This window comes from Silurus aristotelis (assembly GCF_946808225.1).
Source record: "Silurus aristotelis genome assembly, chromosome: 26".
Taxonomy (NCBI): domain Eukaryota; kingdom Metazoa; phylum Chordata; class Actinopteri; order Siluriformes; family Siluridae; genus Silurus; species Silurus aristotelis.
In genome coordinates, this window is record NC_139599.1 from 16,458,465 (window position 1) to 16,475,834 (window position 17,370).

General features: G+C 38.7%; 1 protein-coding gene and 1 long non-coding RNA gene across 3 annotated transcripts; one reads left to right on the top strand and one right to left on the bottom strand.

Moving 5' to 3' along the window:
* Positions 1-22: 22 nt before the first annotated feature.
* On the bottom strand, positions 23-13,072 carry scn4bb (sodium channel, voltage-gated, type IV, beta b). Of its 2 annotated transcripts, XR_014531711.1 has the most exons (7): positions 12,908-13,072; positions 12,575-12,805; positions 6,596-6,762; positions 5,764-5,986; positions 5,327-5,456; positions 1,874-3,375; positions 23-1,617 (listed from the first exon to the last, which is right to left on the bottom strand). XR_014531711.1 is itself a non-coding variant. In XM_083530884.1 (6 exons), the coding sequence occupies exons 2-6, from the start codon at positions 12,645-12,647 to the stop codon at positions 3,282-3,284; spliced, it is 687 nt and encodes a 228-aa protein (XP_083387010.1). In that variant the 5' UTR covers positions 12,648-12,805; positions 12,908-13,072; the 3' UTR covers positions 1,375-3,281. The 2 variants fall into 2 exon arrangements, 1 of the variants encoding a protein (XP_083387010.1); XM_083530884.1 differs by having other exon boundaries at positions 1,375-3,375.
* A 203-nt stretch (positions 13,073-13,275) lies between these two features.
* Positions 13,276-15,836, top strand: LOC310720379. The gene is made up of 2 exons (XR_014531725.1): positions 13,276-13,527; positions 15,555-15,836. It is a non-coding gene; the product is annotated as an uncharacterized lncRNA (long non-coding RNA).
* The last annotated feature ends 1,534 nt before the right edge of the window (positions 15,837-17,370 follow it).

Consider the following 17,370-nt stretch of genomic DNA (forward strand, 5'->3'; position numbering starts at 1 on the left):
AATAAAAGATTACAATGTTGGATTTTAGCCACCATTTTCATTTATTTGTTAGTTTTATTGTTCATTTATATATATCTATTTATTGAAAATATTTTACTAAAGAAAAATCCAATATCTCAACGTCGTCTGTACCCAGAATTATTATAATTTTTTCTTTTTTTAATAAAAATAACCAGGCATTAAAAAATAAAAAATTGTTTTTACTTCATAATTTACTGCATCAGTCACTGACACGTCATCGTGCACAAATAAAAACATTTTTACAAATGATGTCATCAGCATCAACTTAAAAAACAAAATAGTCTTGAAATGTGGTCAAATAAATAAATAACCAAATAAATAAAGATTGCATTTTGTAATGACGTTACTATACACCGTCGGTTAGTTTCGACCTCTGATCCGACTTTGCAGTTCTTTATCGACTTGTTATATCTGCCGACTAAAATGTCTCACATTCACATATTTTAAGATTTGCAATAATTATTGCCACACTTTATAAATCCCCCCCCCCTGCATTCATTCATTCATTCATCACCGAATCCAACTTTCGATCGTTTGGTTCATAGCTACAGTACGATTTATTGTTTATTGCTGAAGGATCACAGTAACAGGAATCCCCTCCTTCTTTTGGTTGGATTTTCTTTTAATACAGTGCTTACTATATACTACAAACTGAGCTAGAATCACTTAGTGTAAATAAAACAAGAAAACGTGCATCAGGCGTCATGAGCGAGGTTCGAAACTCAAATTAATCACAAGGTGTTTTTGTTGCTGTAATAAATTCATTTAATATAAGGTGTATGTACACAGAACCTGAACTGTAATCTGAGTTCTTCTGCGTAACTATCTGAGATCGCATTCTACTGTATTCTGACATGTTTTATAATGAATTTTTCCACCCAGAGGTCCCCAAACGCCAATTTACGACCCAGTAGCAACTCTTCCACTGCCTGATTCTGGGTCGCAACCCGGCATTTGAGACCGTCTGGTTTTACACTATGGTCAGAAAAAGAGGTAAAAGACATGACGTAATAGAATCTGATCTCAGAAGAATGTTTGGGGAAATTGTCTATAATAGATTTGACACTATTATTTATTGTACGTTTTGGTTTTTAAGAATTAAAAATAAATCAACAAATTAACATACAGCAGTATTTTAGGTCACGTCATTTCCATACTCACAGCAGGTTTAGTTCGTCATTAATGAATGTTAAACTCGCATCCCTCGATACTTTGTTTTAAATTAGGAGGTAAGAATTGACCAAGAAATGGTGAGAAAAATACAAATCAGCCTTCGTAAAACAGTTGTTCTTTGCAGTCACTATGGAGAGAGATCATTTGGCAATTTTTGTGTCAATTAATGGTAAACGTTCAAAAAATTAAAAAAAAAATTTATTGTTCAATTATAAAAGGTTGAAGAGCCCTGGTTCAAGTCTTTCACCCCAATGGTGGAAAAAAAATATCAAGATCAAGAAAACAGTGAGGACAAAACAACTCCATTTCCCAGAAAGCCACCGCCGAACACAATATCAAACATGGCTGCCATGAACTACACTTCCCACTACAACCTCCAATACTCTTGTAAAATATACTCACGAGAGACCCAAAGTGTACAAACTTTAAAGTATTGCTCAGTTGTTGCACTTCTACTTCTGACATTACCAAGTAGGTACGGCCAATACAATTTTTGATAAAAGGGTGGAAACAATTAGTCTTCATGGTTTTTGAGAGACACATTAGACAAAACTAGGCAATGAAACAGTCCTGTAAAGCGTCATATAGAGAGCAAACAGTGGTCTGGAGTGATATCTATCATGGAACGACCTGCTCTGGGATGAACTGCATCACAAGAAAAAATCTCCCAATAATGAACAAGTTTTCCAAGAGGCATAGCAAAGTATTTCAGCTGAATTTTCTTAGGTACGAACATGTCTGATGCTGACCGAAAATAAAGTGGAACATCTGGATAGTTCTAGATTTGTTTGGTTAAAATAAATCTTAAAAGTGTCTCTTTAAAAATAAACAGAAGTTTTACAGGCACTTTACTATCAAAAGTACTGGAAATAGTATTAATTAAACAAACTACATTTCTTCTCTTGTTGCCTTGAGTCTGTTTCTGTTTCTTCTTTGACTGATCGACTTTCCTGCTTTTGGAAACAAGAATTCCTCTCAGAAAATGATGGCCCAGTGATTCCAAGATACATGGCTGAGGGACATGCTGACGGTGGGAGAAGGAGTAGTTCCAGGTCAGATTGATATTTGAAAGTGAGTATCAATACTGGTATTTAAAATATTGATATCAGGATCATTGCTGCATTGACCTTAAACATTGTTGCATTAAAATTAAAACAGAAAATAAGGTGTATATTTTGAAATCCATGTACTGAACCTACATTGTATCACACTTGAGTTAAAAGGTTCCTAGATTCACTTTCTATACTCATTCCCTCAGTTCCTTTTCCAGTGGTAAAACATCTGGAGTTTTGCCCAACAACAAAATTGAACAATAGAAATAAAATTCAGTATTTAGTATAAACTTCTACGCATGATGTGTGGATGCATAACACGGGCCAAACCCATATACTTCTATATATTTCTATATTCTGTATGAGCTCATGCTGATTGAAACGGGCTTATTGCATTCATTTCTGTTTCGCTAAGTTAGGATCGTTAGTTTTCTATTTTAGTATTTAAAGCATGAGTTTGTATTACAATGCAGCCTGTCTAAGTTTAATACCTTTTGATTTTGTTATTATTTCATAGAAAAATTGACTACTTAATCTCCGCTACTGCTATAGTAACTTTGTTATACAGTATATCGTGTATTTAAATTGTATAGCGCTAAGGTGAGTGAATGTTCGGCTGTCGCCATGCTCTCAAAATAAAAACTATATTCTAGGCATTTTCAAGTGATCCGCTAGCAGCATCTACACGTATCTAAAGGGGGTTTTTTGGTTTGCATTCTGTTCACATTACTTCATTTTTTTGTGTGGTGTGTGCACATGTGTATTGCATTAGTGCAGTCCTCCCCACCCATAGGTGGCGACAAAAGCGTCTACAGGCACCTTGTTTTAATCTGAGCAAAAAAGTAAATCGACAAATTATTAGAAATATTAATGAAGGATTAAATACTTTTGAAACTCAAAATAGCTTCATGCAGTTCCAACTGCTGAGTTACGCTGTACATTGCATTCAGATATAGAAATATGTGTGTGTGTGTGTGTGTGTGTGTGTGTGTGTGTGTGTGTGTGTGTGTGTGTGTGTGTGTGTGTGTGTCACTCTCAAGGTTTCTTCGGTGTAGGTTTGGGAGTCACTTTGGTGCCGGACAGTCCGTTCTCCGTATTATCAATCCCTGAGGAGACGAGGCACTCCTTACTGCAGACCAGAGAGAGAGAGGGGGGGGGGGGGGGTTGTGAGCGTGCGATGAGAGAAAGAGAGATAGAGAGAGGGGTAATAGAGAGATGAGAGAGAGAGAGTGGAAGAGAGGAATATTAGAGAGATAAGAGCGAGAGAGAGAGAGAGAGAGAGAGAGAGAGAGAGAGAGTGAGAGAGATGGGGGATGATAGAGAGATAAGATAAGAGAGTGAGATGAGAGAAAGAGAGACAGAGAGGGGGATAATAAAGACATGAGAGAGAGAGAGAGAGAGAGAGAGAGAGAGAGAGAGAGAGAGAGAGAGAGAGAGATGGACATGAGAGAGGGACAGAGAGAGAGTAAAGTCAGACAGAGAAAAGAGAGAAAGAGAGAGGGAGAGAGGGAGAGAGGGAGAGGTGGATTATACTGAGTTAAACCGGGTTATTTTTTTCCCCTCTCCCCCAAATAGCCCTGTGATGTTACACTGTATAACGGTGGCCATTTTGAGGACACGGTGTCACTGTGTCTGTGCGCCGTTACGGAGATTTTGCTTTATTTAGAACATCAGGACTGCATCTGTTTCTTTTTTCTGCTGACTCAGCAGTACAGGCGTAAGTACACGAGCATCTCGGTGTGTTTTCTGCACTTTGACACGAATACTGTAGGTTGTGTTCTGCAGTAAAGCGAGAGAGAAAGTAAACCACAGAATCACAGGGGGGTCCAGGAGGTACGACCAGTTTACTGTCAAATCCCACCTTTAAGCCACACACACAGCAGCATCACGCAGGCTTTCTGATGGACTTTAGGACACTGTTAGACTCAGGCTGCGTCTCAATCCGTTTTTTTATTCTCTACATTTATAGCATTGAGCAGACGCCCCTTATCCTAAATAACTTAAAATGATACAAATGAGCAGTTGATCAGTTCGAGCCCAGGAGTGGCAGCATGGTGGGTTTAAACTCATGTCCTTCTGATCAGAATTCGAACATCTCATCCACTTCCCCAGGGCACTCATCAGGAAATCTGCCATTTTAATAGCCATCTCACGTTCACTGGAATAAATCTGTCCCTAAGCAAATCCCACAATGCACAAGAGCATCCAAACCTCAATCACACATAACCCTGATCTGGTGCTCCATGTCGACTCAAACAAACCGTTTATTCAGTAGTACATTACAAAAATCAATAATCATAAAGACGATGACACATCGAGGTGAAAGGCTTCGGGAAATATGACGTTATTTCTTGGTAGGGAAACAGTCACCATTGGTGCATTGTGGGAATTTTAAAGGTTTGAATGTTCCCTTTTCTCCCATTACCACATTGTGCACGTGTGATGGGTGAACGATTCGTTCATTTTGAACGAGTCTTTAATGTGACTCAGAAAAACGAGTCGACTCAAAGAGTGATTCGTTATTGTTCTACTGGATGCGCATGAGCAAAGCATCGCAAAATCTCCGTAGGTTTTAGTCTTTTTAGATTCTTGTTGGTTCTTTTGACACGTGAATCCCATAGTCACTATTCTCTTATATACATATATACATATATATACACATATAAATGATTGGAACTATAGTTAAATTGGTGTATGTAGACATGTCGGTGATCTGCTTATTGAAAGATTCGTTCATTTTGATGAACGAGATTCGGAGAACCAAGTCACTAAAATGATCCGATCTTGTCATCACTAATCAACGTTTACTATTTTAAACGTTGCCACAGTTAAAGGTTGGTATAAATTAGGGGGTGGGTCTAAGCGTCATCATTGGTCGACCAGCTCTGGAGGGACGGCTCCACCTTCTCTAGCCGATCAATCGAAAATGGGAGTCACTCTAAAATGGAGGTTGATCTAGACATACATCTTCTCTAATCCAGATACATTTGAAAGCGGCGTTTTAATCTAAAATATAAGTTTTTGTAAAATGTCTTCACATCAACAATCGATAAACAACAAATCATTCAAACGGCTCCTACTTTTTCTCCTCGAGCTTGGCAAGGACGAAGAGCGTCAAGTTCTTCAGCAACATGAAGATCACCAGCAGGGCTATGCAGCCTCCTATACATGACACGATGATCTTGGTCAGAGTGTTATCCACCACTCGTACTGGTAAAAGGATGAGAAAAGAAATGAATGACTCCTGCTGCTCTGTTTCATTTACTGAGAAAAAATACATCATATTTTTAACCCCTTCATGTTTAAAGGAATATCTGTAAAACATGTTCCTCAGAAATCTGATTTGATAGAAAATTGAACATGAACAGACACTTCGAGCTCAATCGAGAGAAATATGTACATTTTAGCAGGTGAAACATGTTGAACTGTGATAAACGTTGCTTAAAATACTTTCAATCCCAACTTCCTCAGCAGTAAATTCCAGCAGCATGAGTGAATAACCCAGAGTAACACTCACGTTCCTCGACTACGGAGAGTGTGAAGATGGCGCTGTGGTTCTTGCCCATCTCTTTCGGGTTCTTTCCAAAGCATGTGTACTGACCAGCGTCCTCAAAAGTCACGTTCCAGATCATAATGGACACATTGTTCGTCTTACTGTTTCCCATGAATTCCACACGTTCTCTGTAGATTTGCTTGTTTACCGGCTCAGCGTGATCCGTCGGGACCACAGAGTCCATCACCTGGTCGGGTGACACAAGTGGAGTCACGTGACTGGTGAACGGACACATTTACTTATTAGATTCAATCCTAAAACCATTAACTCAAAACCTGGACCATTCAAATTCTGGACCAGGGGCCGAAGGGATCTTGTGAACATGTACACGATATGGACTGAAGTATTATATCCAGCCAATGTGAGGTTTTTCCCAAAACTGTTACCTCCCAGGAGACCTGTTCCAATGACAATGCCCCTGTGCACAAAGCCATCTCCATGAAGATCTGCTTTCCATGATTTGGAAGTGTGTGGAAGATCTTCTGCTACAGAGCTCTAAACGCTCTATTGAACACCTTTGGGATGAATTTTTCAGGCCTCCTCACCTCACCTCACCTCACCTCACCTCACCTCACCTCACCTCACCTCCATCATTACCTGACTTTTACTAACACACTTGTGGCTAAATGAATCGCCACAAAAATCTACTGGAACATCTTCCCAGAAGAGTGGACCATTCAATACAATGGACTAAATGTGGAATGGGACGTAAACAAATCACGTACAACCAGACCCAACCCCCTCACCCCCCCATGTATCATGCATTATGATGCCCTCAGATGTGGTGGCGCCTCACCTTCACCATGGTGCCGTTGTCGTTATACTCCCATTTGAAGTAAAGCTTTTCGATGCCGATGCAGCTGATGTAGGTGCAGGGCAGCAGGACGTCGCTCCCGTTCACAGCCTCCAAAAATGGGACCTTACCGGTGTTCATCTCCAGAGCCTCCGCCGTCCGGTACACACCTTACAGAGTGGAAACAGGAGAGAGGATCAGGTAGCATGTTCTACAAGAACTCTGAGGAACATCATCACTATTGCAGGCTCCTGGGGGTTTGTTAGTGCTTATAATAATCGGAGGGTAGCACTGATGCAGACAGACAGACAGACAGACAGACAGACAGACAGACAGACAGACAGACAGACAGACAGACAGGCAGGCAGACAGACAGACAGACAGACAGACAGACAGACAGACAGACAGACAGACAGACAGACACAGATACATAGATTGATACATAGATATAAAAAACACAAATAAAAGAAGAAAGAAAGAGAATATGGACCGACAGACAGACAGACAGACAGACAGACAGACAGACAGACAGACAGACAGACAGACAGACAGATAGACAGATAGATAGATAGATAGATAGATAGATAGATAGATAGATAGATAGATAGATAGATAGATAGATAGAAATAACTTTGTCATTGAACAGTACAGGTACTTAGCCATGAAGTACCTCTTTCTCGTTCTCTCTCTCTTTCTCCTCTGTCCTCTCTCCTTGCTTTTCACTCCCTCCTTTTCTCTTGCAGCAATGATGCTGCAAAATCTCATTCACAAAAACAGCTCTGCACTCTCTCTCTCTCTCTCTCTCTCTCTCTCTCTCTCTCTCTCTCTCTCTCTCTCTCTCTCTCTCTTGCCCTTGCTCTCTCTCTCTCTCTCTCTCTCTCTCTCCCTCTCTCTCTCTCTCTCAGCTTTCTCTTCCTCTCTCATTTGTCCTTGCTCTCTCTATCTCCCTCGTTCTGCAACGATGGCGTGAATCAACTCCTTCACCGGGTCTCAACCCGGACATCAATTCCTTCTTGCTCTGTCCACAACACATTCATATTTCTGAACGTTGAAAAAATGCTGATTAAATGCAAATGAGACCCAGACACTGGACTCCACCCCCAGATCCCCCCTACACCCACAAAATATAACCTAATGTTAGAGGATCAATTGCTTAGCAACCACCGAATAGTGTTCTATAACTTCAGCTTTAAAGTCTCTGCGATTTCTGAGTGAGAATCCTGAGAGACGTCCTTATTCCAGGAAGAAATTTCTGGAGACAGAGACGTTGTGGAGACTGTAGTCCAATACACGGGGTCAGGAAGGTTTCTATCGATATTTGCGATGTGTATTTATAGTACGTTGCGGCTGGGTTGGTTTTGAGAACCGACTAATGTGAAAGAGCAGAACTGCATTTGCTCTCAAATGGAGGGTTTGTTTGTTCAATTTAGCTTTAAAGCATTCACGTCCACAAATTAGCGAGCTAAGCTACCAGCTACTGACTCCCTATAACAACAACAACAAATGAAAACTTTAAAAACTTTATGAGAATGTCTCGGTTTTTGGATCGTTGCCTGTGTTTTGACCCTGGACTGTTTATTGGACTTTGTTTTTGCCTTTGCCCCATTACCCCTTCTGCTGGCTCTATTGTTTGCCTGTGCCCCATTGCTCAGTTGCCTTTTAATTAAAGCCTGTTTTCTCTGTACCCCTGTGTGCATCCTGCATTTGGGTCCTTCCCTCCCATTCACCCACATAGTCACCCGCATTTTCTGACACAATGTCATTAATAACTATCTTCAGCATAGAGAAGAACAAGAAGTAACAGTAATGGTCTCATCATTATCATGTTTTTTTTGGATGACATCAGGAGATTTGAGGGGCCTACATACAAAGATTAGTGGTTTGTTCTACAAGAAATATGGAACCTACCTGCTGAGATCCTTTTAAGAACTGTACCTAGAGGTACAAGTGTGAAAAAGCTACTATGTGCTTGCTGATCATCCCAAAAGGGTTTCTGGTTTACAGGAGTCTACCAAACAAATGTCCTTAGAACAATTCAGAATGTTCTAAGGACAGCGCTAATCGATATCCATGATGACTGAATTTCCTGTGTTGATCGCGCGACTAGTATCTATTTATATCCGTGTTCTGAAGCCGCTGGTCCAGATTCATCTTGTTTTCGCTTCCTGTACTTTCTCCTGATCCTAGCTGGGTGGGGAGCAGATCCTAGCTGGGTGGGAAACAAACTGTGGTAGGGACGTGAATATGATGGATTTCTGATCAGAAGGTCACGGGGTTGAATCTGAACACTGCTGGGCTCTTGAGCAAGGCCCTTACCAGGGCTCAACAGCTCAACTATATACCTGAAATATAACTAAAAGTCGCTCTGGATAAGGGCGTCTGCCAGATGCCGTAAATGAAACCTGCCTCGGCAAACTGCCAAAGGTCCTAACAGCAATTATATTCTTCTGCTTTTATCTGAGGAGGCTTTAAAATGCACACTGCACACGACTGCATGTGACTGCAACATGGAAATTTTCCAACTTTTCCAAATGTTATCTTGTGTTTTGTACAACAGGGTGCAGGGAGTCGGGCTCCAGCCCAGCGTTCGGTGTCGAATTCGCTGAAACGTTGTGATCTCAGCCAGCGGAAATGGAGCAGTATGAGTATTGATTAAAAGTGGGTGTGGCCTCGCAGGACTGCGCTACAAGCTTACACACACAATACACTTAAGCTGAGACTACAGGCTAATGGTTTTACATCTGACTGGGAATTTGAGGTGTGGCAGTAAACTGGTCTACAGAGATAGGTTCAGTTTGAATAGCGATATAATGAAGTCTAATCATTTGGAGTGTTTTATTCCTCTGATACCTTCTAACGTTCCACACATTATTATTCTCTTCTGGAGATGAATGATATGTATAAATATCTCACACGCTGCACATTTACAGCGGTTGTCAGCTTGTGTGTGTGTGTGTGTGTGTGTGTGTGTGTGTGTGTGTGTGTGTGTGTGTGTGTGTGTTTGTGTGTGTGTGTGTGTGTGTGTGTGTGTGTGTGTGTGTGTGTGTGTGTTTGTAGGCAATGCTGCATTGGCTCAGATCACTCATCTCCTATTGAAAAAAATATGTTGTTGTTTTTTTTTACATATTTAAGACTCCACATCATCCAGTTAAGAGGAGAACATTTGTGTCTCTGAGGGACTTTTATCAGTTTCATGATAAAACCTTTAACTCACTGAATAAAACCCCCAAAAAAATAAAGATGGTTGAGGGTTTCTGAGTTTCCAGTTTTTACAGTCCTGCAAAAAAATGTTCAGCTTTGGCTTTGTAAAAAAACAATTACAAAATAATAATCTAGTGGAACGTCTTCCCAGAAGAATGGAGGTTTTTACAACAGCAAATCAGATCCCAGTCTGATGCTCAGGGATCTATTACAGGAAATGTTTGAATAAATAAGTTAGGTCGATTTGTAGAAAACTTTGATGTTTCCAAGTTTTAAATGAAGTTTCCATCATTACTAATTAGAACCAAGTCCTGAGAGGAAAACTCGAGGGACCATTTCCATATACGAATTAGCATACTATGTAGCACTATGAGAAATCCACACTACAGTGACAGATTTTGATTATGGTATTTTATATACTTTTAATAACTGTACTATGACTTTCATACTACAGTGACATAGTAATTAGTATGGTAAAGTCTATAATGTTATTATATACTATTTAGTAGTGCAGAATTGAGCACCATAAAAATGTTTAAATAAAATCCACACTATTATATATTCTTTATTACTACAGTATGAGTCCCATATTATTAGTATTTATTAATTTTTTTTACATATTATTCAGTACTGTAACATGGGATATATTACTACAAACTTTCTTTTCGGCTTCTCCCGTTAGGGGTCGCCACAGCGGATCCTCCGCACGTTTGATTTGGCACATGTTTTACGCTGGATGCCCTTCCTAACGCAACCCTCCCCAATTTATATCCGGGCTTGGGACCGGCACTAAGAGTGGCTGGGGATGGTTCCCTGACCGGGAATCGAACCCGGGTCGCAGCGGTGGGAGCGCTGCATCTTAACCACTAGACCACCAGGGGACCTTAAGATGGGATATATTAATATGTAAATAAATATTTTAGTATGGAAGTATGGATAAGATAAGATAAGATAAGATAAGATAAGATAAGATAAGATAAGATAAGATAAGATAAGATAAGATGAACCTTTATTCGTCCCACAGTGGGGAAATTTCAATGTTACAGCAGCAGAAACTAAGAAATAAAAATAAAATGTAAATATATAAAAAAAAGAATATACACATACTATAATATACAATATATAAAAAGTACAATGTATAAATACACTTTAGTATTTATACATTGTACTTTATACATTGTACTATTGTGTATAAATAGACAATATTAACTATGGATTCCATAGTTACTATTATATACTTTATACTGTTATATACTATTTAGTACTGTAGTATAATTTCCATAATATCTACTTGCATCCTTTAGTGAAAAATTCTTTCGTATGGTATGAAATCTATTTTTTTTCTACTCTGATATTTAATACAATAGTACAGATTCCATTTTTTTAGAATTTCATGCTATATATATATATACACATTCATACATACACCATTTAGTGCAGTACTACAGTGACATTTTATTTTGTATTTAAATTAGTATATTTCTTTTCCTGGCATTGTCGTGTATGTTTTCAAAAGAAAACATTGACACTGAGCTCAAAGTGCGAGGTGGAAACTAAACAAACTTGCGCTCGGCCACTTTTGTGAGGGAACACAGATTACTGTTCACTGCATTCATACTATTTTAACATACTTTTTATTATAGCAGTATGGATGGCACTATTGTGCTTAAAAACTTTACTTGTGTGTGTGTGTGTGTGTGTGTGTGTGTGTGTGTGTGTGTGTGTGTGTGTGTGTGTGTGTGTGTGTGTGTGTGTGTGTGTGTGTGTTGACTTTGTACAGTTTTCCACACCATTTATTGCAATTTATTTAGTAATGAAGTATGAATTCTATACTTTTTTTTTTATTTTTATATATAGTACTATTTATTACTGTTGTATGAATTTCATCCTATTTTTTAATTGGACAAGACTGAAGCCTCTTTCTTAGGAAGACGCATATGCAAGCCTGTAGTGAGATGTCAAGAGTGACCAGTTCCTGCCAAACATTCCTGTAGTTCCTTCCTTTGGCAGCGTTCCACGGTCCATTTTACACCTTCGATATTCTTTATATCCTGATTAATAACTTTCAACAATAAACTCTTGCAAGTTCATCTTAAAGATATCTGAATATGATATTTCTGTCTTCTGTCTAAAAATGAGCAATTTCATAAGGGTGACTTTTTATATCTACCATCGCCATTATATATCATCTCCCCCTGCCCTGCCCTGCCGTCACCCTCGCCCCTGCCCCTGCCCCACAGAGAGTATAATAGTAATTATAATAATAATTATTATTATTAATATTATTATAAATATTAAGTAATATAGTAATATTATTATTACTTAGTAGTATTTTTTGCTATCTTGACGTTTAGAAGGTAAATATACGGTATATGTTTACATACTTGAATTCAGGCAATTTTGCAATGATTATAAAATGTGTTATTAATATTAAACTTTTCTATGAAAGGTTGCGAATGATTTCTATGCTGTGGGGGTGGAGCATTGTTGTGCGAGGGCGGAGCCTGTAGCGGTTGGCAATAGGAATCGCCTTGGGTGCCAAAAAGGCTAGAAACGGACAAGGTAGAGCGTGTCAAATACGCTGCTTCGATACACTACTGAACTCTATCATTCTCCACAAATTGTGTTATGTTTAATACAGTAGCACAGAGGAGAGTTACCTCAAGTTCTTCTGAACCCTTTCAAGGTTTAAAGGTTCCATTAAAGACCAAAGTTAAGATTTTTCCCGTTTCTATAATGTAGATGAAGGAAAACAGAGGGGGAAAAAAACAGCAATCTTACTGAACATGATGATCAGGGCAAGGCAGATGGAATTCCTTTCTGGAAGGAAACTTCTAGATCTCAGTATCTCCATCTCTCAGTCCTTTCCAATGTTCCTCTGCTTCTCAGTATTCCGTCCGTCTCCACGAATCCACGCTTGGAGGCCTTGGAGAACACCGTGCTGATCTTCTAAGAACTTTGTCTGCTTCCTTTGTTCAGAGTTTGGTTTATCTTCAAGGTGCAAAGGACGTCCTAGTAGAAGTTCCAGTTAATAAGGAAAGATCCAGGGGTTTCTGTGTGTGTGTGTGTGTGTGTGTGTGTGTGTGTGTGTGTGTGTATACATGTGTATTATACCTCTTCTGATGCTCAGGTAACTCTGTGTCCTAGAGAGAGAAATCCAGAGGACAATACTCTGAGTCAAAGCGTCTTCAGGATGTACACCGGTTTTCTTCTGCTCCTAATGTTCTAGCACACGTGCAGGCACACGCCATCAGTCATTGAACACACACACACACACACACACACACACACACACACACACACACACACACACACACACACACACACACACACACTGTCTCTCTTTCCCTCTCGCTCTCTCGCTCTCTCTCTCTCTATCCCAGGACAGGAGATCAGCAGTGCGCTTTCTTTTTACTGCAGACTAAACACATGAGCCTCTGTCTCACTGCTGAAGAAAATCTGGCTCAGACTCAACTTTTCTCTCCTCTGGCTGCTTGACATTCTCTCTCTCTCTCTCTCTCTCTCTCTCTCTCTCTCTCTCTCTCTCGCTCTCTCGCTTTCTCTCTCTCTCTCTCTCTCTCTCTCTCTCGCTCTCTCTCTATCTCTCTCTCTCTTTTTCTCCCTCCCTCATCTTTTTTTTTTCTTTCGAAGTTGGACTTCATTCTGTTATACTCACCCCGGTTCTTTCTGCAGTGCAGTGTCCTGGAGCTGCAGTGCTGATTTCAGATCAGCTGGTATTTACTTGCTTGTTTATCATTTAGAAAATCTTCATCTGGTTTTATGAATGGAGAGCTGATTTTGGCATTGAGATGAACAGCACACATTTGCCCGCATTTGGGTACAGTATGGTATGAGGGCTTATGTAGTATGCATACTATAAAGTACAGTAGTCAGTATGGTATGAGGGCTTATGTAGTATGCATACTATAAAGTACAGTAGTCAGTATGGTATGAGGGCTTATGTAGGATGCATACTATAAAGTACAGTAGTCAGTATGGTATGAGGGCTTATGTAGTATGCATACTATAAAGTACAGTAGTCAGTATGGTATGAGGGTTTATGTAGTATGCATACTATAAAGTACAGTAGTCAGTATGGTATGAGGGCTTATGTAGTATGCATACTATAAAGTACAGTAGTCAGTATGGTATGAGGGCTTATGTAGTATGCATACTATAAAGTACAGTAGTGTGAGTGGCATATATTTTTATGTAGCTTGTGCAGCAGAACATTAAGTAGTATGGGTTCTATGCATTTTTACATACTATTTAGTATAGTAGTATGGGTAGCATACCGTACTGGCATATTTATTAGTATGGTGGTTGCATACTACATTGGCATGTTATTTATTATGTTAGCTTGTGTAGCATACTATTCTTTCTTAAAATCTAGTATGGTATTATGTATAGCATACTACATCATATTAAGTACGATGGAACAAGACAAATATTATGAGGATATAATTTAGTATGGTAGTATGGATAGTATACTCTACTCGCATATTATTTAGTAGTGTTATATAGTTTAACGGTACACAAAATTCACGGTTGGGTACATACCTCGGTTTCGTTCAGTTTTTTGACAGTTAAAAGGAAGAAATGCTAAACTAGAAATTGCTTGTTTTTTTCTTTTTTTTTTTTCATTAATGAGGTTAAATTATAAATAACATTTGTGAAAATCAATGGTTTACATTTTCAAAACAATTTAAATAAAACGCCTGCTCGGTTTTAAATAATATATAAACAAATATTTTATAACATTATATACAAATAAAATATATATAAATAAAATAGAATAAATTGTTATATTATTATTTTGATTACATTTAGTAATTAAAAATGTAGTCATTAAATTGGCACAAATTAAATTGATAAAATAAAATAAATGGAAAAATGTAATAGTTGACATTTGTTAGACCCCATTTTGGTAATACATTTTAAGTGTGTGTGTGTGTGTGTGTGTGTGTGTGTGTGTGTGTGTGTGTGTGTGTGTGTGTGTGTGCGTGTGTGTGTGTGTGTGTGTGTGTGTTTACTTTTAATATTTAGTTTTCTAAAGATATGATCTACTTAACTTCTAATCATTTCAGACTTTTCAACAAATGTCTTCATTCCTTTAATCCTTCATTCTTTTCACTCGATATGCGGAATTGTCAGGATTTTCTCCTTTTGAGAGAAATTCTTGAAGCTGTACATGAACAGCAAAAGAATTCATATTTATATATATTTTGATATATAGACTGTCGTAAAGACAGAAATGGCAGCAATTTCACGCATGCGCACAAAAACAACGTTTTACAGCGCAATACAAATCGTGTTTCCGGTCCGGAGCGAGCAGCCACAGTGACACTGCGCTAACTCTCGATTCTTTTCCTGCCATTGTCGTGTATGTTTTTAAAAGAAAACATTGACACTGAGCTCAAAGTGCAAAGTGGAGATTAAACAAACTCGCGGTCGGCCACTTTCGTGAGGGAACTCAGATTACCGTACACTGAATTCATACTATTTTAACATACTTTTTTAGTATGAACACTACACTAACATACTATCATAACATACTGTATACATACTACTAATATACACATTTATTACGATAGTATATTATATTTAGTATAGCGTTATGGACGGCAGTATTGTGCTTAAAAATCTTAGTTGCATAAGATTTGACTTACAAGATTGTGTGTGTGTGTGTGTGTGTGTGTGTGTGTGTGTGTGTGTGTGTGTGTGTAGGTCATACTGTACATATGATTTATGTGTTTTTCAGGTTTTCCCAGGTGCACACCTGCACACAGAGAATATATCATCAGTGTGTACATACACACGACCCTCGAGCCTGAAGCGCAGCACGGACGCTTCATCCGCGATGCAATTAATCATTTCATTGGGGCCAGGAAGCGGATCTTCTGTATTTTTAGCAATGTGACCAAGAAGTAGGTTGAAGAAATCATTAGCATTCATATATGCGCACGTTTTCACAGCTATACGTACCCGAGCCCTAGAAAGTCCACAGTCTCGTCCCTATTCATTTAGGATCCTTTTTCAAAATGAATTAATGACAGGAAAGTTTATATATATATATATATATATATATATATATATATATATATATATATATATATATATATATATATATATATATATAAACATTTTTGTAGAAAAACCATGTCTGTTCCCCTTAAACTTTGTTTATTTCTATTTTGGAGGCATTGTTGCTAGCTAATGTCAACTTACTTACAAGGTTTGCTTTAAAACACTTTTATGCAGACACTTCAAAAGAATATGAATAAAAAAATATTTTTTTTGTTTGTTTGTTTGTTTGTTTGTTTTTACGTGTTTGTGAAATGTTTACCTTTACCTACCACTGCTAACACTAGCCCGGCAGCTAACTTGACTGAATTTCGGAGAAAAAACATGACTTTGATTGCTAGACAGCTAGTCCTAAACTATTACCCATTAGCTAACCTATCATACATCCTGTTACGGAGTGTATAAACTGATGTATTATTACCATTCAAATATTAAACGGATTAGCAAGAAAGAGCGTGCATTAGCATTTTTAGTCAGAGCTGATTAGCATTTCTAGTCCTATTCATCCAGCTGAGTTTATTTGCTAATTAGTTATAGTGTTTGGAGGCTTATCTAAGGAGTCAGCTTAACGCTAGGTCATGACACAATAACAATACCATCGCTTTGGGCTAACGACAAAATAATGGTTAGAACAGCGAAAGCAGTAAAGTGGTGTACATTAACGGCTAAACATCGGGAATCTAATGACCAGGTGGGCTTTTTTTTTTTTTTATGTCTCGTCTTTAATCTTCAGACTGTGTGTTTTTTCTGGTTTGCTTTTTTTTTTGCTTTCCTTGCAGTTTAGAAGAGAAAGAGCTGAATGCACGGTTAATAGGTGCGGCTGCATCCTCTGTGTGATGGGTGTAATCTCATTTGCAGGTGGATAAGAGCACTGACTCATAGCCATGAGTTCGCATATTCACTTTGCATTCAAGTAAAACTTCTCCTCCTGTCTGGGGCACAGAGGTTTTAGAAGGTACATTAAGAGCTATTTAAGACATGATGGAGAACTGATACGGCCGAGCAGGTGACCTGGGGGATGTAAGGATCCGTGAGGTATTCGATGAAGGAGGCTGTTGAGAAACGTTCGCAATGAGGTTTAGAGCTGCTGAATGCGGCTGCATTTCGTTCTTCCTGCTTTCTTTTTTTTTTTTTGCTGCTGCTGCTGCTGCTCTGGATCAGTTCCAGTCAATGCTGCATTTCCTACACACACACACACACACACACACACACACCTTGGTGTCCTCTGCTGGTGCAGTGAATAGTCTGTCAGGGGACGAGTACTCAGCATTACTGGATATACTGCAGTGTGTTTTCTCACTCTCTATCTCTCTCTCTCTCACACACACACACACACACACACACACACACACACACACACACACACTCATTCTTATCCTTATAAGTACCTTCCACTGACATAATTACTAATGCAGTTGATAAATCCAATATAAACCCCCAAACCTCAGGAACAAAAATGCTAAGAATGACTACTATTGCAATCCTGGTTGTGA